Source organism: Panulirus ornatus, chromosome 48 (assembly GCF_036320965.1).
Source record: "Panulirus ornatus isolate Po-2019 chromosome 48, ASM3632096v1, whole genome shotgun sequence".
Taxonomy (NCBI): Eukaryota; Metazoa; Arthropoda; class Malacostraca; order Decapoda; family Palinuridae; genus Panulirus; species Panulirus ornatus.
In genome coordinates this window covers 19,784,529-19,808,133 of record NC_092271.1, presented here as the reverse complement: position 1 = coordinate 19,808,133, position 23,605 = coordinate 19,784,529, and the positions used below count along the sequence as shown (strand labels likewise).

Below are 23,605 nucleotides of genomic sequence, written 5' to 3'. Positions count from 1 at the left end.
AACACGACGGTACGAACATTTGAACACGACGGTACGAACACTTGAGCACGACGGTACGAACACTTGAACACGACGGCAGGAACACTTGAACACGACTACACGAACACTTGAACACGACGACACGAACACTTGGGCACACGACGGTACGAACACTTGAACACGACTAAACGAACACTTGAGCACGACGGCACGACTTTTGGGTATATGATGACCTCGTCTTCGATCTGGCAAGTTCAAATGCTGGGTCACTCTACCGGAGAGTCGTGCCTTCCTGCTCAACACCCGTAACGTAAACAAGTTGCCGACAGATACCTGCCACAAGTATCGCCTTTACCGTTAAATCCTTATCAAGAACATATCATTCTTCTTCTTTCCTTTCCACATTATTCTTTTATATATCCATCTCCTCTTCCCTTCCTTTTTCGTTCCTTTCCCATTTTCTAATTTCCCCCCCATTTTCTCAACCGTTTTCCTCTTCTTCCTCTTCTTTACATTTGCGTGTTCCTCTTCTTCGCGTTCTTCCGTTATCAACTTTCTCTCCAGTTCCTGGACTTCGCCTCCGAAGGTCCCTTGTGGCTTGTCATCAGAAACTCTTAACGTTGTCTTTTATCACGCGGGACATTAGCAATGAGGCGATAGTAGACTAATGCCTTTGCAACGGGTGTCTAATGATTTTTTTTTCTCCCAGAACGGTCGATATAAAGCAAGAGGCTGCAAATTCTCCCTCAAACTCTCTTAAGTCATCATAGATCATCCGTTCAAGAGATGGGCCTCTATGGGTGTTCAATTCCCTTCCCCGTATGGGACAACTACGGAACAAATAGGAAAATTGCGAAAGATGGGGATCCTTTGCGTCAAAGTAACCATCAACTGAGGTCACCAATGAGGTCAGGTCACAATACGAAGTAGGAGGGAGGTGGGGGGGTGAGGAGGGGGACTAACGATACACCCATCTTTAATCTGTAAATCTGGTGGAGAGAGAGAGAGAGAGAGAGAGAGAGAGAGAGAGAGAGAGAGAGAGAGAGAGAGAGAGAGAGAGAGAGAGAGAGAGAGAGAGAGAGAGAGGAGAGGAGAGGAGAGGAGAGGAGAGGAGAGGAGAGGAGAGAGACAGAATGACCAGCTATGACTCGTGGCTTCTGTGGTCCTCAGGGTCAGGGACCTGGCCACTATGACTCAGAGGAGGTCGTTGCTGCTGCTACCGCTGAGGGTGGTGCTGGGGCTTCCCTTTCTTCCTCCTTCGCCCACTTCCCCAGTAACCCCAGGTAAGTTACACTGTACCACGTACTCACAATTTCCAAAAAGAACTTTCACCTTTTTCCTTTTTCCTTTTCCTGGGAAGGACTTCTTTACTCCTCCATCCAACCATATCTTAAACACGCCCATTCGACCATGTCTTCAGTCTGGTGCAGTGTTGAAACAACCTCTCATGGTTTTGGACTTTACGACAAAAATGAACAACTATTAAATGATATTCTTTCCCCTTATCAGGAGATCATCACTATCAGTGCTTCGTCAAGGGCCTGACATATGTAGGCGATGTAGTAATCCAAGAGCTGTTTTCTTTTTCATTCAGGGAATAGCTTAACTAAGTTCTTGTTACCGTCAGGAATGCCTTACATAGTTATAAGTGACGGACTGTCTTATCCAGCAACCTGGCTACGGGGAAGATTGGCTTATCGCACAGACCTTTAAAAGCCACTGAGGAACGAATAAGGTTTTTTTTTTTTCTGGCCGTAAGCATGGCATGGTTTGGGATCAGTCCTCCTGGTCCATCACTTTCACTTTGCCCAACTTTCATAAACTTTACGGTTCCCCTTTGGTTTCCACTTGGGCGATCAACTGACCTGTGCTGACCTCTTAGCGGTGTTGCAGCAACCATCTGACCCTCTGGTTGACCTCGAGAGCCAGTATTAGGGGAGGTCGTGCCTTGGTGTTCCTAGCCCCGAGGTCGGAGGTTATATATAAAAGAAAAAGTACCCCTTACGACAGAGCCAGCTCTCGTGTGTTGGTGACGCTGGTTTTAATACGACTCTATCTACGACGCAGACCTTCTTCAGGAGGGAGCTTACCCGGTCACCTTCCAGTATTTGGTACCCTTGCAGGGATGAGGAAACGCTGAAGCCATGATGACTTTGTAAAACCAACACCATCTTTATGTTTCTTCAGGTGGCTCACGCCTCCCTTAAGGTCGACGAACCACCATCTCACCCTAAGGTAGGGTGACGGTGCTTGAGGCCCTCACGTTTCCCTTAAGGTCGAACCAACCACTACCTCACCCTAAGGTAGGGTGACGGTGCTTGAGGCCCTCACGTTTCCCTTAAGGTCGAACCAACCACTACCTCACCCTAAGGTAGGATGACGGTGCTTGAGGCCCTCATGTTTCCCTTAAGGTCGACCCAACCACTACCTCACCCTAAGGTAGGGTGACGGTGCTTGTGGTCGTCAGGTCCTTCAGGATGGACCAATCATCACCTGACCATGGGATAGAGTGAAAGAGTCTGTGGTCCTCAGGTCTATCTAGGGTGCATGGAACTCCCTATACCTCACCCTTGGGCTAGGGTGGCCAACATTGAACAGCAAACTTCACTTGTTAAACCCTCGAACATTTTGCATCGACCTCCACTGAAGAACACTGGACTTGAATAATACAGGTGAACGAGACCAACCCACTGCTAAATGTATGTTACAGCTGAACGTTACCAACCCACTAGTGACTGTAAACCAACCCACTGCTGAATGTATGTTACAGCTGAACGTTACCAACCCACCAGTGACTGTAAGTTACTGTTAAACGTCACCAAAACCAGAGGTTAGTGCTACTAGTGACTGTTATTTCAAAAAGAAACACTTTTTTTTTCCCCAAGTCATTTCACCCGTTGCTCCAGTCACCTTCCAAGTCCAACCCCTTACTAACTGTAAATACTGAGTGGACTCGCCCGGAGGTAGTAGAACCAACAGTCACTGTAAAAGAAATAATAAGAAATATCTAACTGAATACTACAGAGGAAAAACACATCAATTAATTTCTTGACACACAAGACCTGACTACTTCTCCTGGACCTTGGGTCTGTGCGGTCTGTGTATTTATTAACTCTCTTGTGGGTTTGCGTATCTATCTAACTCTCTTGTGGGTCTGTGTGGTCTGTGTGTTTATCTAACTCTCTTGTGTTCGTCTCGGGATTATCTGAAACAAGACAATTATCAAGAGGGGGTTGGAAATTATGGGTCGACACGCGGGATGATCCCTTTAGTAAACTTGGTGAACAAAAAAAATACTGCACATGATGAAGGATCTTCCTTTTTTAGTCTTCAGTGCTGTGACCAAATTTGAGATGCATAACCAAGTTTAGGTCTAACTTAAGTTGTAAACAGTTGATTGAACATCCTTGAATCTTAATGTACTTCTAATAATAAACATTAGACAGGTAGACAGTTGGCCTTCTAAACTGTTCTCCTGATGTGGTATTCAGACAGGCTGGGTGTATACAGCGTCCACATTCAAGTCTCTTTCACACACAGGTCCAGCCGGATTACAGCCTTCCCTCACTATATCCCGTCCTCATTTATTTTCTCACTTCCCTCATGACCTTGGCATCATCCGCAAGACACAGTCGGGTATGAATCTCGTCCTTCCGGCAAGTCGTAAACAAGAATGTTAAGAACAGCGACGTTCCCAGGAGCCAAGGCGTACCCTGCGGCACGCCACTGGTAACCACCCCACCACCCACTCATAGATATATTCCGCTGGCATGCGTCCTGCTCAGTCCACAAGAGGAGTCTCTCTCTCTCTCTCTCTCTCTCTCTCTCTCTCTCTCTCTCTCTCTCTCTCTCTCTCTCTCTCTCTCTCTCTCTCTCTTTCTCTCTCTCTCTCTCTCTCTCTCTCTCTCTGGTGTTTTGCACGGGTTCCTTCGTCTTAACAGGCAGGTCCCATCCTCATACCTCAGCCTAGAGTAACATACCGATGACAATAATAATTCTCAAAACCAAACGTGTAGAACAGAATTTCATACTTCCACCCCCCCCCCCCCCCCCGACTTGTGTCTAAACAATAAACAAAGTTTCCCGCAAACACACCAGCAAATATGTACGATATAATTACGCGCCTCCTCTTACCTCTAAACAATAAACAAAATCTTGAGAGAAAACACAAGCTAAAAATTAGGGGTAATTTAAGCCAACCATGTGAGCATCATCCACAGGTGAAGCAGCGGACAGCTGCGTGTTAGGGCTGCTGCTGCTGCTCCTGCTGCTGCTGCTGTTGCTGCAGACGATGACAACTACCCCACACAGCTGTCCAAGGCGTGTGTACTGCTGCTCGTCGGGCATGTCTCTACCGCTGCTGGTGAACAGCGTGGGTCGCTGGTCACTATCACTGGTGTATACCAAACGAGTGGCCGGCGTACCACCAGACAGCCGACCTCAGCCTCCAGTGAACAACTTCTATAAACGTCAAATTACCAACCTCAGTCATCACCACCAACCCCAGCCACCAGTGCCGACCCTCAGCGACCACGTTGCCAACCCCAGCCACCAGTGCCGACCCTCAGCGACCACGTTGCCAACCCCAGCCGCCAGTGCCAATCCCAGCCACTAGTGCCATCGCAGTCGCTAGGGTGCCAGTCCCAGCCACTAGTGCCATCCCAGTCACTGCGGGGGCCAACCCCAGGTATCAGTGCCAACCCCAGCCACCAGTGCCAGTCCCAGCCACCAATGCCAACCCCAACCACCAGTGCCAACCCCAACCACCAGTGCCAACCCCAGCCACCAATGCCAACCCCAACCACCAGTGCCAACCCTAGCCACCAGTGCCAACCCCAGCCACCAATGCCAACCCCAACCACCAGTGCCAACCCTAACCACCAGTGCCAGTCCCAGCCACCAATGCCCACCCCAGCCACGTGCCAACCCCAGCCACCAGTGCCAACCCCAGCTACCATTGCCAGTCACACCCATGACAGATAATGGTCCAGTCTTTATTACATCTAACCTACTTTATTTCTTGCTGGCAAACGAGGCTCCAGTACGATAACCTTGGCTTAATGTGTCAGTTATCTTTCATAGAACGGATCACGGACGTCTCCAGCGATTGCCAAGAACATAAACACTGTTCGTGGTATAAGAATGTTCTGTTGAACTCTCGGGAGAACAAGTGCTTACGTGTAGGCTTTGTTTATCCTGCAATTACCTTTCGTTAACACAGATCGTCGTGGTACATCATAAAACGATACACACACACACACACACACACACACACACACACACACACACACACACACATATATATATATATATATATATATATATATATATATATATATATATATATATATATATATATATATATATATATATATACATATATATATATATATATATATATATATATATATATAATCATGCGTGTCGTAGAAGAAGACGAAGAAGGTCGAGAGCGGTGAGGGGAGGGGATGTATAGAAATCCTCCCCTCCTGTATTACTTACCAAAAGAATAAGAGGAAGGAGCCAAACAAGGATTGTTTTCTTCCTCTACGGTTCATCCATCCGATCGCGACACTCCCTTGCTCACCCGCCATGTTGAGCTGGCTGGCCGGCGCGACTGGTGTACCCTAGCGTACTGCCCTTCCCAAGGGTCAGGTGTTGCCGCTGAGGGCGGGCGACATTGTGACCGAGTTCGGTGGCGACATGGAGGACAATGTTTCTAGCTCCTCCAGCCTGGTGGTGGCGGGAGACGACTCCTGGAGTGTGGGTGTACAGGCTGTAGGCTACACCCGACTCTTCCCACCAGATATACAAGTGGGAGGAGCTAGGTGTAGCCTACAGCCGGTCCCACACCCAACTAAGGCACTGTCCTCTTTGCCATCATCACACCCGGCCACAGTGTCGCCCGCACTGGTTCCTCTATTCCCTGGCGCCAGCCTCACCTCCCGCAGCGGCAACACCTGAACGTCTGAGAAGGGCAATCAGTCCACCAGGGGTACGCCCGTCTGCCAGCCACCTCGGGCCCGGTGGGTCAGCTCCGTCAGGAAGCTCCTCTACCTCATCCTCCTCCTCAGATGACGCCGCCGCTCCTCCTCCTCCTCCTCCTCCTCCTCCGCCTGGTTAACCTTCGCTTAAAATATCCACTAACGGGACGGGACGGGACGGGACGGCTACCGGGCGACTGTCGTCTACTTCCTTCCTGTTCTGAGGTGCAGCATTGCCTTCCTGTTCTACTGGACAATAGACGTTTACTTTTCTTCTTCCTGTTTAGACAGCAGTTCGAAACCCTTGGGACGACAAAAGGCAAAAGGCCCCTCACCACCTCAAGGCACGATGGTACGACCCTTAGGTCACAGAGTCGTACTCAAGAGTCGTTTCGTCCTGCTTAAAAGGCTGAACCTCCCTGTGTGACGGTGGGTCATCTCAAAGTACAAGAAAAATACATTTTCTCCAGCGAGGCTGGCGAATGTACACTGGACTTTCCTCCAACTGTGCTGTGCTGAACGGGTTGATACCAATTTTTCAAGAAAAAAGTTTTCGATGCTCCTCTTAAAGCAAGTGTTGCTGGGTAAATAAGCTTGGTTTGAACCCTGATTGGATTGTCTATCAAAATGAGCAAGTAGGTAGAGTCACGATACAGGTGTAAGGGAGGGGGGTACAACTCCATCCATACCTTTCTATCGCCTTTCTCGCAACATTAATATCCAACGAGCGTTCACAGTGCATTAAAATGCTCCGTTAAATAATCTAAGCAATTGTGGAAATCTGTTTAGATTTGTAGAACAAAACGTCTTAAATTTCTCAAATGTATGAAACACTGATCGCCCTTTGAATCAAAGTGTTACCAAAATAGCGGACGAATTTATAGATTCCTTATTCCCTCTCATTACAGTTCGTAAAATGAACAAGCCTTAGTGAGCGTCTAAGGTTAAACAATATGAAAATCAGAACAAGATATAACAAACTGTGAGAGTGCGAAGTCATCAAACTCTCACAAAAACGGACAGAAGCACAAGGTATCGTGAGAATGTTAAATCATTAAACTCTTGTAAAAACGGACCAAAATACAGGAAACTGTGCGTGTCATCCCTCAGCGTTGGTCCGGCATTCCTAGCAGAAAGTCATGATGGCGTCGCGTTGCCGGCTCCCGCCACATAACCGTATATAAACCCGCCTCGTCTCTTCTAAGGACCTTGAAGCCCCTTGATCATTTCACTAAGGGCAACGTATAGCCGTGGATGACACGACATAGGACGTGGGAAGCACGAGGGGCAATGCAGAGGATCATACAATTATAGAAGGAATTAGGGGAAGCAGTCACTGTGTTCTGTGGGCAGTACAACGCCCCCACAACTCTGGGGTCATGTATCCGTTGTTGGTGGGGTGGGGGAGGGTCAGGTTCACCGGCTGGTGGGGTGGGGGGAGGGAGAGGGAGAGAGGAGTGTGATGGGGTGCATGGGAAGGGGCTGTGTGTGTGTGTGTGTGTGTGTGTGTGTGTGTGTGTGTGTGTGTGTGTGTGTGTGTGTGTGTACACAGGGTGTTCAATGGAGAGGGAGGACAGTAGGGGGAGAGACAGGTTGAGTATGGGAGATGGGAGAGGAGGAGGGAGGGTCTGTCGGGAAGAGTTAGGTGAGAGTGGGAGGACACAGGGTCTGTGCGAAAGTGAGAGTCTGCAAGTTTGCCAAGGGAGGAGAGAGAGAGAGAGAGAGAGAGAGAGAGAGAGAGAGAGAGAGAGAGAGAGAGAGAGAGAGAGAGAGAGAGAGAGAGAGAGAGAGAGAGAGAGGTGGCAGGGGTGGGTCTTGTTTGTGGCAGGGGTCGGGTTGGGGTGGGGCTGGTCTATGGAAGGGGTAGGTCTGGTCTGTGGTAGGAGTGAGTGCAATGGACTCTTAGGTACAAAGAACGGTGAGAGGGTAGGGTAAAAAGGGCAATCTCTCTCTCTCTCTCTCTCTCTCTCTCTCTCTCTCTCTCTCTCTCTCTCTCTCTCTCTCTCTCTCTCTCTCTCCTCAATAGCCACACCAGGTCAGATGTCTAATACATCAGACAGAAGACCGACCCCGCCAGCAGCCCACCCTTATGTCCACTACACAGCCGAAGATCGCGCGGTCCACTCTTGTATAGACTTTCGGTGTTGAGGGATCGAGGCGAGTACCCTTTGCACGACAATGTAAGTGCTGGCAAACGGTGCCTGAAGACCCACAACACACACACACACAGACGGAGCACTTGCTATAAAACCACCTAAGACGTAAAGACCTAAGCATGACAACCTTAATGATATATAATCTAGGCGTAAACACCTATGCTAAGAGAGCGGACTACACCCTTCTGGTCTGGTTTTCCCTGAGGTGATAGTGAAGTCAAGATTCTGCGTCGTCCAGAGTTCGAGGACGACGACTGTACTAACCGTCCCACTCATGTCAAGGCTAACCTGACATCTGCTGGGGGTACATAGACACAGTATCAACACAAGCACTGAGGATACCCTTACATAACCAACACAAGCACTGAGGATACCCTTACATAACCAACACAAGCACTGAGGATACCCTTACATAACCAACACAAGCACTGAGGATACCCTTACATAACCAACACAAGCACTGAGGATACCCTTACATAACCAACACAAGCACTGAAGATACCCTTACATAACCAACACAAGCAGTGAGGATACCCTTACATAACCAACACAAGCACTGAAGATACCCTTACATAACCAACACAAGCACTGAGGATACCCTTACATAACCAACACAAGCACTGAAGATACCCTTACATAACCAACACAAGCACTGAAGATACCCTTACATAACCAACACAAGCAGTGGTGGAACCTCTACATAACACAGACGTACATGTCTACAGTACCCACAGTAACTACAACAGGCTCACGATGGACATCTCACAAGCTGTGCAATTCTATAACGAATACGTCACAAGGTAGAACACTGTCCTCTAAATGGTTCTCTTCTCCAACTTATATCATCTCGTCCTCATCCAACAGCTCAGAGACAAGCTACTTCACCTTCCTCGCCACCGTTACATCCTCGCCACAAGATCACTCGTCCCCGACTCGCACCTCAGCATCACGGCCACATCTAGCCCCTATTCGAGCTCGTTAGACCGCTACAAGAATGGTCCCCCTTCCCAACCATTGTGTGGTCACTTCACTCAACCTTTGATACTCATGACATGTTACCCCTCTCCCATTGTCATGGCCCTAATGTCTATTAACGTCTGTATTTCCTCCATACATGTCCAGCCTTTCGCTGCACTGTTATTCAAATAACCATTTATCATTATCATTTACCATTCATCACACAGGGCGGCTTAGACCCGAAGGTCTCACAGTGACAAGGCTAAGGGTGACGTCTTGCGCCACACGTAAACAAATGAAGGACGTCCGATTCCCCCTTTTTCTTTTTAACTCAACACCATGACTCAGCTTCCCTCACTGAGCACGGGCGGAGGTACAGTAGCCAGCCTTCACCGGACGATATGCCTAAGAATCTTGGCTGAAGGCAAAGGAACAAGATGATAGCCTAGTTCCACACCGACCTGCTCGGGTGTATGAGAAGTCCGAAACCAACGTGAGGGATGCGTAAGGGAAGGCCAGGTCCCAGACCCGTGTGTGTGTGTGTGTGTGTGTGTGTGTGTGTGTGGTGAGGACCTCCAAAACCACTGTAAGATATATACGTCAGGTAATATTTAGTCCCTGATCCAACTATGGGGTTAGACGATCTATGTGACCCAACAAATCTAAATTGAGATGCACTGGGGCAAGTGAAGAGTGATAAGGGACATTCTCATACGATAGCAGTCATCTAAACATGCTGAAGTCTCTCTCTCTCTCTCTCTCTCTCTCTCTCTCTCTCTCTCTCTCTCTCTCTCTCTCTCTCTCTCTAACATATACCAGCAACACAAGTCTGGACAGCAGTCGCGTCAGAGCCCCAGGTAACATCTCTTGTGGTTATAGGGAATCCATCCTGAATGGCAGTGTCGCAATGAACAGTGACATGAATAGAGGTGTATGGGATGGTAGACTGTGTCAAGGATAGAAGATGTGTACGGGGGAGGCGGCGTGGGGGTGAACAGTGTCAGCCAGGGATGGAAGATATGTAGTGAGGAGGGGGGGAAGGGCTGTGTCAGCCAGAGACGGAAGATAAATGGAGGGTAGTGATGGAGATAAGGTCAGAGAGATATCTGACATTCATGATATACATACCTTAAAACCTCATTCCTGCACCTCACACAGACATCAGAATTTCACACACAGACCTGACAGTCTCACGCGCAGACCTTACAACCTCACATACATACCTTACAGCCACACACAGACTTTACAACCTCACACACACACACACACACACACACACACACACACACACACACACACACACACACACACACACACCTCACAACCTTACAACTTCCCTATCAGACCCCAGAGCCTCACACACAGGCCTCACAACCTCACACAAAGACCTCACAACTTCCCTAACAGACCCCAGAGCCTCATACACATACACAGGCCTCACAACCTCACACAAAGACCTCACAACTTCCCTAACAGACCCCCAGAGCCTCACACACATACACAGGCCTCACAACCTCACAAGCTTACGAGGGTAAAAGTTAGAAAACGGCCGCGAGCAGTGGTGTCACTCATGAAAAAACAATAATGAGATGTGGTTTTGGGTTTGCTGTATGATCTCTGACCCTCACCGTTACCAGCAACCTGTCTAGTGGCTTCCTGACGCTGACGTCATTCGTCAAACTTTACGAAGACAAGGTCATGATATGAAACTTTATGACACAAAGGCAAAGACTGCGTGAAAAAAAAAGAAAACACCCACAAAATCAAGAGATGAAAACAAATGATAAACACCACACAAATACATAAAACCATTTTCTGTGTACGTCTCTTACAAGCTTAAGTTCTTATCTGATAAACGCTGTTGGCACACAGCGCCCGAGGCGTAGATGTAAATCACTTTGGCTGTATGTGATCTGGACGAGACGTTTGAAGGACACTACAGACGACACAAGAAGCTAAATGCAGAAGATAAAGAACTTAGAAAAAAAATAATCAGAACTTAGTCATGCATTACAACGTATAACAGACAATAATAATGATACTACTAATACTATTACTTCTAAAACTACTACTACTACTACTACTACTAAGTGACGGTACCTAGAATTCCTTGCAACCAAACGCTGAAAAATATAACACAACATTCTTTGGTTATGAGCTAGTGGGGAGGGGATGTAAATAGCCTTTGCAGTCCAGTGGTTATTGATGTTGACAGTGGTTGGGATGAGGCTGTTCTTGTAGCCGTCTGTACAAGCAGGGATGGGTTCGATTCGTCTGCGGTGCCGCACTGCAACCCAGGGGACGAGGGATCTCATTTCATTAATTTCTTTCCAAACTGTCCGGTGATGTCCAGGTGATAGGTGGGGTTAGAGACGGGAGGACCCTTGTGTTGCGCTCTTCTTCATGGGTGAAGAATACCTGGCGATGTCTTTGGGAGTCTTCAACCCCCACAGCTCGGGCTGGGAACAGGCTGCTGGATCGGGGCTGTTGTTCGACCAAGCTGTCGGAAGCCGTAGCCTTCAGGTTCACATAGCTCCTACAGCCTGGCTGGTCTGGTACACTCTATGGTGTAGGAGGGACTGAAGATGACCTTGTAGGCTCTTTCCCGCACCCTTTTTTTTTTTTCTACTAGCACCCTATCAGGTGGTGAATAGGGAGGAAGACCAAGGAGGAAAGCAAAGGTTTGGGAAGAATGATAAAGCTTGACTTCAGGCGCAGGGAGTCCATGTATCTCGAGGCGAAGATGAAAGCACAGACGATACCTGGGAGGGACATGGAAGGTGTGCTCCTGACGTGTTTTTCACAGCAGCTTCCGGGTACAACACACCCCATCCAAGGTGTACGTCACAGCCGGGTCCTCATGGCGTGACGTGGTAGTAACGCTGTCTATCGATAGATTAGGGATTAAAAAACGGAAAAAAGAAAGAATTCCAGTGTAATTTCAACAGTCAGAAACGATTATTTAGCGCAAGACAAACGATCTTGTGAGCGTGTGGCTTTTTTGAGTTTAATGGAAAAATTCTGTTCCTCGGAATTATTTCCCATCCGTAATTGAGTGGACCAAGTCTTGCGACAAGTGAAATACAATTACTGGCCGGACAAGTGATGTGTTACAGGGGATGACATGCAGAGTTTTGCTTGGAAGTTGTGTATTGAGCAAAACCTCACAGCTGGCCACACAGCTGGCCAGGCCACATCTCATATACCCCCACACCTGGACACCAACTGGGCCACAACACATCTCATGTACCCACAAAGCAGGCCATCAACTGGACCAGAACACTTCCTACGTACAATACACACAATAAAAGGGTATCTTACTACTTTTTGCGTGAAAGAATATGACACCACGGACGAAGGATTTTGAGAAATGCGCATTGCTCTGGCGTCACATTAGTAGCCCTGCTTTCATGACATTGTAATATGTAGATTACAGGCGACATTTCCTGTCGTCAATTGACATAAATGTCATATTGATTTCATATTTCGATGGAAATAATTATTATAAAGTGGAGCTGCCATAATTATCACGAAATCTTCGTCTCTCATTCACGCATACCAATCTTAACGAAATAACACGAGGCGTATTGATCATTTCGAAATTCATCGGACCGATCCGGGAAGATAATTTTTTTTTTTCTTTACCCTTCACAGTTGACCACAAGCTGAGGCCACTACACATCTCACGTCCAGTCAAACTGAAGAAGAAGAAAAATAAATTGAACGTGTCACAGTTTTTTATATTTATGACCAAATGATTTTTCTTTCCCCCAATTCGACAACTGAACCCCTTGAGCACGACAAGCTTCTTGAGTACGATGACTTCACCTCTATGAGTACGATGTCTTGAACCCTTGTATACGGTATACTGTCAGTCATCACACGCAAGGGATTAAATCGTCGTACGCAAGGGGATGAAGTTATCGTACATGTCAGCAACCATCGGGTCACCACGTCCAGCTATTATCTCTCTCTATTCTTCAGTGGCGCTTGGATTTCCCGCACTTGAATTCAGCATAACCGGCACAACTTTTGACGCTCCTCCGATATATCTACCAATGCCTCCAATCGCCTAGTCTAAGCTCATCCCTATCCACCACATTACAGGAGCGACTAGAAATGGGGCACAGGACGGTCTGTAAGGTCATCCTCGACCCTTTCCTACTCCACAGAGTATATCAAGTAGCACTCAACTCGCTGGTCCTCTCCACTCTCTCTCTCTCTCTCTCTCTCTCTCTCTCTCTCTCTCTCTCTCTCTCTCTCTCTCTCTCTCTCTCTCTCTCTCTCTCTCTTACAGGTTATGGCCTCAGTAAACATTAACCAATTTTTTCTTTTTTCATAAAATGTTACATGTTTTCAATATAATTTTTCGATTAATCTCTTTTAACTACTGTTTACACAGACAGGGCCACACACACACACACACACACCCTTTCTCTCTGGCCACACAGACTGGGCCACACTCACCCTTCCGTCTGGCCACAGAGACAGGGCCACACAAACCCTTTCTCTCAGGCCACACAGACTGGCATACTCACCCTTCCGTCTGGCCACACAGACTGGGCCACACTCACCTTCCGTCTGGCTACACACTGAACTACACTCACCTTCCCTCTGGCCACACAGACAGCCACACTCATCTTCCCTCTGGCCACACAGGTAGGGCGACACTCACCTTCCCTCTGATCACACTCACTTTTCTCTTTGGCCACACTCACCTCCGCTGTGGTCATACAGGTGGCGCCATACTCATCTTTCCTCAGGCCACACTCACTCTTTCTCTCTGGCCACAAAGACTGGGTCACACTCACCTTTCCTCTAACCACACAGACGGGGCCACAATCACCTTCCCTGAGGCCATACAGATGGGGGCCACATCACATGTCTCACCTGCAACAAAAATACGAATTAATAATGAATGATTTACCACTGATGATGATGTGTATATATATATATATATATATATATATATATATATATATATATATATATATATATATATATATATATATATATATATATATATATATACAATATAATATAATATCATATAATATATAATGATATACAATATATAATAAAGGAAAGATGATATCCATGGATGCAATAAATCGAATGAATAGAAAAAAGTATTGGCAAAATGAATGATTAAATAATCATTCACCGACTGAATAATAAACTCATTCATTAGACAAAGTATCGCACATTAAGCAAATGAATATTCATTGAGCAAATAAATAATAAAGACAATCATTCACTAGCAAATAACTAAAAAGCGACCACTCATTAAGTAAATGGATAATGGACCAGCCAAACAGCATCAGGCACTGCATAACACAGCACAACAACAACATAACATAGCACAATAACATAACACAGCACAATAACAACATAACACAGCACAATAACATAACACAGCACAATAACAACATAACATAGCACAATAACATAACACAGCATAATAACAACATAACATAGCACAATAACATAACACAGCACAATAACAACATAACATAGCACAATAACAACATAACATAGCACAATAACAACATGATATAGCACAATAACAACAGAACACAGCACAACAACATAACAGCACAATAACAACTTAATACAGCACAATAACAACATAACACAGCTCAATAACAACATAACACAACAGCAATAACAACACAACACAGCACAAAAACAACGTAACACTGCACAATAACAACACAGCATAACACCACATAACACAGCTTAGCACTACTAACATAACATCAATAATACAACATAGCATCAAGAACAACATAACATCAGTAACAACATAACATAGCATCAATAACAAAATAACATAATACCAATAACAACATTATTCACTTTCACGTATAACAAATGACTTCATGAAATTATTCTAGCGCCAATAGCGTTTCGTGTTGTAGTTACGGGGGACTGAAGTGGGTACCACTGGGTGTTGTAGTTACGGGGGACTGAAGTGGGTACCACTGGGTGTTGTAGTTACGGGGGACTGAAGTGGGTACCACTGAGGGTTGTAGTTACGGGGGACTGAAGTGGGTACCACTGAGTGTTGTAGTTACGGGGGACTGAAGTGGGTACCACTGAGTGTTGTTGTTACGGGGGACTGAAGTGGGTACCACTGAGGGTTGTAGTTACGGGGGACTGAAGTGGGTACCACTGAGGGTTGTAGTTACGGGGGACTGAAGTGGGTACCACTGAGGGTTGTAGTTACGGGGGACTGAAGTGGGTACCACTGAGTGTTGTAGTTACGGGGGACTGAAGTGGGTACCACTGAGGGTTGTAGTTACGGGGGACTGAAGTGGGTACAACTGAGGGTTGTAGTTACGGGGGACTGAAGTGGGTACCACTGAGGGTTGTAGTTACGGGGACTGAAGTGGGTACAACTGAATGTCGTAGTTACGGGGGACTGAAGTGGGTACAACTGAGGGTTGTAGTTACGGGGGACTGAAGTGGGTACCACTGAGGGTTGTAGTTACGGGGGACTGAAGTGGGTACCACTGAGGGTTGTAGTTACGGGGGACTGAAGTGGGTACCACTGAGTGTTGTAGTTACGGGGGACTGAAGTGGGTACCACTGGGTGTTGTAGTAACGGGGGACTGAAGTGGGTACCACTGAGGGTTGTAGTTACGGGGGACTGAAGTGGGTACCACTGAGGGTTGTAGTTACGGGGGACTGAAGTGGGTACCACTGAGGGTCGTAGTTACGGGGGACTGAAGTGGGTACCACTGAGGGTTGTAGTTACGGGGAGTGACGTGGGTACAACTGAGGGTTGTAGTTACGGGGGACTGAAGTGGGTACCACTGAGGGTTGTAGTTACGAGGAGTGACGTGGGTACAACTGAGGGTTGTAGTTCCGGGGACTGAAGTGGGTACAACTGAATGTCGACACTATGCTTTGGGTAATTATCGTGTCCGTAATGAGGGAGTAATTATCACGACCTATCGTTAAACTCGTAGGTCCGTGCTTGTCCCCCTTGATCCCTGCGACCTCACCACACAAGGTCAACCGATCCCAGCACCTAAGGTCACTCCACCCACCATCCCCAGCAAGGTCACCAACTCATCAGCTTAAAAGGCCATCTGTAAATGCGTGATCACTCACCAATGACTCACCAGTGAGTACGCCGCCTTTTTCCAGGAGGATAATGACACATTTCACCTCCTATGAAGCACAGAATTTCCACTGTCTCTCCCTTCGTTCCAGGTCTAAGCAAACTTTCCTGGGGGAAAAAACTACAACGGTGAAAAAGGGTCCTTTTAAACCCCACGCTGTTCGCACTTTCCTACAAAATGTCCACGTCAGTATACCGTGTGCATGGCTCACCCTCTTAATTATGTTCGTGACAGCTGGTGTGTGTGCCGGAGGGAAAGGTGGGAGGGTGGGTGAGTGAAGAGGAGGAGCCATCTGCTTAACTATCCTGTTCCCATCTCTGTGGAACATAGGAACATCTACGTTAAGCTGTCATGGACCACCAGATCATCTTCTGTCCTTCCCATGCCACCCTCTCTCGCTACACCAGGGAGACCAGCCATTACAGAAGAATATCCTCGGCTCGCGTCTGACGCCTCCTCGACCAAAACACTTCCCACCCACTTCCGCTCGACGCTTAACTTCCTCTTACGGTGTTCTCAGTCTCTGGGAACTTGACGTAGTAAAGTTCGGCGGTGTAACAAGATGACGCCACTTTGGATTTAGAGGGTAATAAAGATGATTGCTTCTTCCTCATCGAGGTACTTTTCTATGCACCTTCAAGCTTCATGTACCTTCTCGCTCGGTTGTACTTTGTTGCTCCGTGTACGGAGTTCCTTCTTCCGTGTACGGAGCTCCCTGTTTCTTGTACGGAGCTCCCTGTTCCGTGTACGGAGCTCCCTGTTCCGTGTACGGAGCTCCTTGTTCCGTGTACGGAGCTCCCTGTTCCGTGTACCAAGTTGCTCTTCTTCTATGTACCTTCTTCTTGCTACATGAACCTTTTCGTCCCTCCTGTACCTTCTCATCGAATCCTGCCCCGGATGGATTTCTGTAGTAATACCATCTTCCTTAAGCAGGTTCAGAATCTGTTTAAGATCTCGTTAGAATCAGATACAGTTGGGAGTGTGTGTGTGTGATGCTCAGCTGTCTTGGAGGGGGGGGATGACTGTCACAAGCAGGCTTGACAGGGGATGACTGCCACAGCATCATCATCATCAAGCAAACCAAGACCGTTTTCCCATGCACACCACACTCGCTTCCACCCACACCTCACCTCACCTACTGCTCAACTCCCCAAGCTGCTTCTCTCGGTGTTACCCTGGAAACTAAGCTGGAAGGAACACATCACCCTCATCATATTCCAATCCTCCAGCCATCGTAGACTCAAGACACCTACACTCCCTTGCACTCCCGAAACTGCAGAACATCCACACACCATTCATACTTTCATCAACTCACCCACCCACGCCAACCCCCGCGCGGTCTTCCTCCTTACCCACCACACAACGGTGGCTGCTAGAAATGGCTCAGAACAACATCTATTCCTCGGTCCCTTTTTACACCACTTCACCTGGAACTCCTTCAAAACGTAGGGAAGATCCCGTTATACTCCTGCTCGCCACCGTCACCATCTGCCAATAGAGATCCCTCGCTCCCGAGTTGCAGTTCAGTTCCACAAACGCCTCGAGTTCATCCCGGTAAACTGCCACTCAAATTTTGATGCAACGAACGTCTTTCAAGTTCCCTTCCCGCAATAATAGCCTGAGTGCCTATAACGTATGTACGTATATATGTATATATCATCATTATATTATCATTATCATTATCACTTATCATTTCTATCATTATCATTACTATTATCATTATCATTATTACTATCATTATCATTTTTTATTACTATAATCATTGTCATTAATATTTCTCATAATTACTATTATCATTATTACCATTACCATTACTATTACTAACATTACCACGCGTAAGCGCGACAGGGTACGACTAACGAGGGGAGGGAGAGGGGGAGGAGAGGGGGGGGGTTGGATTATTAGATGGGCGGGGCCCCCAGCTGACAGGAAACGGGTAGTAACTGGTACGTAATGGGACCAGGGAGGAAGGGGGGAAGAAAGTCACAAGGGGGGAGAGGAACAGGTACATTACCAGAAGAGGAAATAACTGGACGAGGAAGCGACAGAGAGAGAGAGAGAGAGAGAGAGAGAGAGAGAGAGAGAGAGAGAGAGAGAGAGAGAGAGAGAGAGAGAGAGAGAGAGAGAGAGAGAGAGAGAGAGAGAGAGAGAGAGAGACATGGGTCATGCGAGTGGCAGGGCAAAACCGACTGTGGGTGGCAAACACAGTGGGGGGGTGGAATGGGTGGTGGTGTTTGGGAGGGAGTGGAGGAAATGGGCAAGGCCGGGAAGGAGAAATCCACAGAAGCATCAACCACCACCCCGTCGACGCCTGGCCGGTAGGGGCCGACTGGTTGGGCACCTGCAGAACCTGAACTGACTGACTGGGTGGGTTAGCAGGGCAAGTGACTGGCTGGGTCCCGGAGGTACATGAGTGTCTACCCTTGGTGAGCAGCCACCAGGATGGGAGGAGGAGGGTTGGGTTGAGGGAGGGGCTCCTCCCACTGGGATGAAGGAGAGTGGGGCTAGGGTAGGTGGTATACCCGCCTCACACACCAGAAGAACCCGTTAAACCACGTGAGAAACACTACCTGTAGTATACCTCCCGCTCGATGGGGGTATACCTCTTTCTCGACGGGTGTATACCTCCTTCTCAACGTGGTATACCACCTTCTCGGCGAGGTATACCACCATCTCAACGAGGTATACCTCCTACTCAACGAGGTATACCACCTTCTCGACGAGGTATACCACCTTCTCGACGAGGTATACCACCTTCTCGACGAGGTATACCTCCTGCTCAACAGGGTATACCTCCTGCTCAACAGGGTATACTTCCTGCATCGTCTCGCTAGCACAGCCTTCACCACGACCCAGTAAACTGCTGGACGTAAAGACACACGTCCTTGGGTACAGTATAGGCAGCGTCGGGCCAGAGTACCTGTCCGAGTCTCCATTCTTTTTTATCATTATTTTTTTTTCAAAGTTAACCCATGATAATCTCTCTCTCTTCCCCCTCCCCTCCTCCTACACACACACACACACACACACACACATATCAATAACTTCACCTTCAGTTGCCTTGTGATGCGGGAGAGAGAGAGAGAGAGAGAGAGAGAGAGAGAGAGAGAGAGAGAGAGAGAGAGAGAGAGAGAGAGAGAGAGAGAGAGAGAGAGAGAGAGAGAGAGAGAGAGAGAGAGAGAGAGAGAGAGCCAGCCTGGGGCAACACCTCACCCACCCCCCACGTCACTGCTTTAATGATACACTTCCTCCTCGAGTCTTTATATGACCACAAGACGTTGAACTCCATGAGATTTTATCACAGCCATTTGACGCCTAAAACAAATCTCTCTCTCTCTCTCTCTCTCTCTCTCTCTCTCTCTCTCTCTCTCTATATATATATATATATATATATATATATATATATATATATGGATGGGAGCGGGGGGCTGGAAATCCTCCCCTCTCGGGTTTTTTTTTTAATTTTTCCAAAAGAAGGAACAGAGAGGGGGGCCAGGTGAGGATATTCCCTCAAAGGTCCAGTCCTCCGTTCTTAACGCTACCTCGCTAACGCGGGAAATGGCGAATAGTGAAAATATATATATATATATATATATATATATATATATATATATATATATATATATATAGATAGATAGATAGATAGATAGATAGATAGATAGATAGATAGGGAGAGAGAGAGAGAGAGAGAGAGAGAGAGAGAGAGAGAGAGAGAGAGAGAGAGAGAGAGAGAGAGAGAGAGAGAGAGAGAATGAATTAATTTCACCTATAGGTCACCCTACCACACGCACCAAACTCCCAATACAACCAAGTCACCATTGAACATCATCATTACCATCATCATCATCATCATCATCATCATCCCTGACTTTACGTGCCGTGAGAGACGAGTGTCGTAACCACTTCCAGTAGAAGCGTTGCCCTACGTCAGTCAGTACGCGGAACGCACGTAACTCTCTGTGTTCATCTAATCTTTCGCTGAAAACATTTCTGGCTGATCAACCCCCGCAAGGGAAGGTTTTAGCCCCACTGTTGTTCTCTGTGTACCGTGCGAATTGGTCGTCTTGTGTTTAAACCACCGGTCAGGTCGTTCCCCTTGTGCAACGATGGTACGACCCTTGTGTAATGATGGTACGACCCTTGAGTAATGACGGTACGACCCTTGTGTAATGACGGTACGACCCTTGTGTAATGACGGTACGACCATTGGGTATGAAGACCTGGCCTTACCTCGTGACACCGTTTAGGATCAGATCAAATGGCCAAGCCATCACACCCAAGGGTCGTACAGTCGCTCCTCAAGGGTCGTACAGTCATGCTCAAGGGTCAATTATAGATCTCACATCTAGAAGATATATTTCTCACACGAGATTTATAGATTTCTCATCCAGATTATAGATTTCTCACATGAGAATTATAGATTTCTCATCCAGATCATAGGTTTCTCATCCAGATAATAGATTTCTCACATGAGAATCATAGATTTCTCATCCAGATTATAGATTTCTCATCCAGTTAATAGATTTCTCACATGAGAATCATAGATTTCTCATCCAGATTATAGGTTTCTCATCCAGATAATAGATTTCTCACATGAAAATTATTGATTTCTCATCCAGATTATACGTTTCTCACATGAAAATCATAGATTTCTCATCCAGATTATAGATTTCTCACATGAGAATCATAGATTTCTCATCCACATGACATATTCCTAACATGAACTATAGATTTCTCATCCAGGGTATAGATTTCTCACACGAGAATCATACACTTCTTACCAACGTATAGCTTTCTTACGAGATCACACACTTCTTATCTGTGGGTGTGACGAAAGAGCAGCGTTGCGGGCGAGCGCATGGATTCCGGTGGCGCTGGGGAGGGGGATCGAACACCCCACCTCCACCCCAGCTGAGTAATGTTCTCTGACCACAATAAGCCACGTCCGGTTGGGGTGATGTCACCACACAGTACCAGGTGATAGCAGCTGCTGCTGTGTTTATCCTTCCAACAATTTCATTTCGCCTAGTTTATAACCTGAGATACGACGATACGACGCTTCAACACGACGGTACGACCCTTCAACACGACGGTGCGACCCTTCAACACGACGGTGCGACCCTTCAACACGACGGTGCGACCCTTCAACATGATGGCACGACGATACGACGCTTCAACACGACGGTACGATCCTTCAACACGACGGTGCGACCCTTCAACATGATGGCACGACGGTTCGAACCCTTAAGCACGACGGTACGATCCTTCAACACGATGGTACGAGCCTTCAACACGACGGCACGAACCCTTAAGCACGACGGTACGATCCTTCAACACGACGGTACGATCCTTCAACACGACGGTACGATATACTTAAGTACGACTGTACGATCTACTTTAGCACGACGGTACGACCCTTAGGCACGACGGTACGATCCTTATAAAGGCATGACCTGCGACTACGATGGTCTGAGATTTGACCTGACCCTGGTCAGGTCAAATCTCAGACCCGGCACCCCACTGCTCATCCTCTGAGCCGTAGCGCAAAAAGGATGATGATACCAAGGTCACAAGAGGTCTTCGTCAGGCCACCGGTGGCTTAATAATGGGCCTATGAACCCGCCCATCTGAGTGTGGGGACGGCTTCTCCTCGCGGGCGTGTCACACACGGCAGGTGCAAGGGTGTGCCACCACCAACACCACCACCGCCGCCTCACTGATCTTCCCCCTATCGTCGCCTGACGCCCAGTTGTGGCCAGGATGTGACGGAAACAGAAAAAAAATAAAAAGTGTAACGCGTCCGGCTAGCCACAGGTTACGTAACGTCTGTATAAATCAGTCTAACCGTTTACGATCGGTTCAAACCCTGATAGGGAGTCGTTACGTAACCATTCGCGACAGGGAGAATATAATATAGTATTAGTATCAATATGATCGTTGGTGGATCTAACTGCCTGTATAATCTTTTGCGAGGAAGAGTCAGGAATAGAAAGAACAAATGGTGTCATTGACACACGTCCAAACTCTGGCTAATGTCACAAACTTAGAATCTATCATCTCCCGCCAGTGTTTACCTTGATCGCTTCACATGTCCTTATTCAGTCTATTAATAGCATTTTTACGTTCCTTCACACACATGACATTGTTTTTCCTCTTCTTTTTATTTTTTGTAAACCCATCTTACACACATTCCACCAGCTGCTGCACCCCCTTTATCAGCACCTTCACATCCAACAACCTCTCCTTTGCTTGCTTAGCAATCCACACACACACACACACACACACACACACACACACACACACACACACACACACACACACACACACACATACACACACACACACACAATCTATCAACGCCTGCGTTGACTTCCCCACTGTGCCCCCTCCACACACACGCACACACCCAACTGCCCTCACTTCTCAAGCCATGTGTGTATTCACGATTAACTTTCCTGTTGCATCACACGACTTGGAACGCTTCTCCCGTCTCTCCCCTCAGCCACAATCCCACCACCCTTCCTCTAAGCCTAGGATCCCAGCCCTGGGATACCCCCACGTCCCATGTTAATAGCCTCAGCTGCCTTTTATACCCAGTCTTGCAATCAGATCCCCTGGCACATAATGTTGTAGACTAACTAACACCTTCCTGTACCAGATGTGCTGACTTAGGGTGATAGGCTAAGAAGGTCGTCTGTAAGCACGACCTTCCTTCCTAACACGTCAAACGCCAATCATCAACATAATTGATTTGGCTTCTCATTTTCTATGAGTAAATAGGAATATCAATAATAATGATGATAATATAATAATAATAATGATAATAATGATAGTAACAATAACAATAATAATAGTAATACTAACAATAATAATAATAATAATAATAATAATAATAATAATAATAATAATAATAATGATAATAATAATGATATTAATAATGATAATAATAATGATAATAATATCATTATTATCATTATCTTAAAAATCTGCTTAACACTGGAACAAAGACAGAAGTACGCAGGCGCGTGAGAGGTGACGTCATCAACCTTAGACGTATGACTGATGACGTCAAAGGTTTCAGACGCTGATAGGTGACGTCATCGACCAACCATGCGACACATGGTACGGACGACGTCAGCTGAGGCCTAGAGCTGACGTCATTAACCTCAGACGATCCAGACCCCAGCCAGACCTGACCCTCTCGAAAGGGATGACCCCACACACACACACACACACACACACACACACACACACCCTACCGTGGGACTGACCTCCTCATGTTATCTACCTGTGGGTGGCAGAGGGCGTGAGGTCATGGTCCTTTCCACACACGCTGACCTCTGGCGAACGACTGACCTGTGAGGTGGTGGTGGTGTGTCCTTCCCCTCCTCACACCCAC

General features: G+C 47.1%; 1 protein-coding gene across 8 annotated transcripts in view; it reads right to left on the bottom strand.

Annotated features, from left to right (window-relative positions):
* The window catches only part of LOC139763801 (uncharacterized), a 471,998-nt gene that overhangs the window by 53,789 nt on the left and 394,604 nt on the right, over positions 1–23,605 (bottom strand). Inside the window, exons 1-2 of one of the 8 annotated variants that reach the window (XM_071690058.1) lie at positions 23,478–23,605; positions 13,888–13,966 (exon numbers count right to left, since the gene is read on the bottom strand). The exon at positions 23,478–23,605 is cut by the window's right edge and continues 720 nt beyond it. The exons of 3 other annotated variants lie outside the window; for them this stretch is intronic. In XM_071690058.1, the coding sequence (XP_071546159.1) occupies positions 13,888–13,937 (50 nt within the window). In that variant the 5' untranslated portion in view covers positions 13,938–13,966; positions 23,478–23,605. The remainder of the gene's footprint in view (positions 1–13,887; positions 13,967–23,477) is intronic. 4 more of the 8 variants (XM_071690059.1, XM_071690061.1, XM_071690062.1 and 1 more) reach the window with 4 other exon arrangements.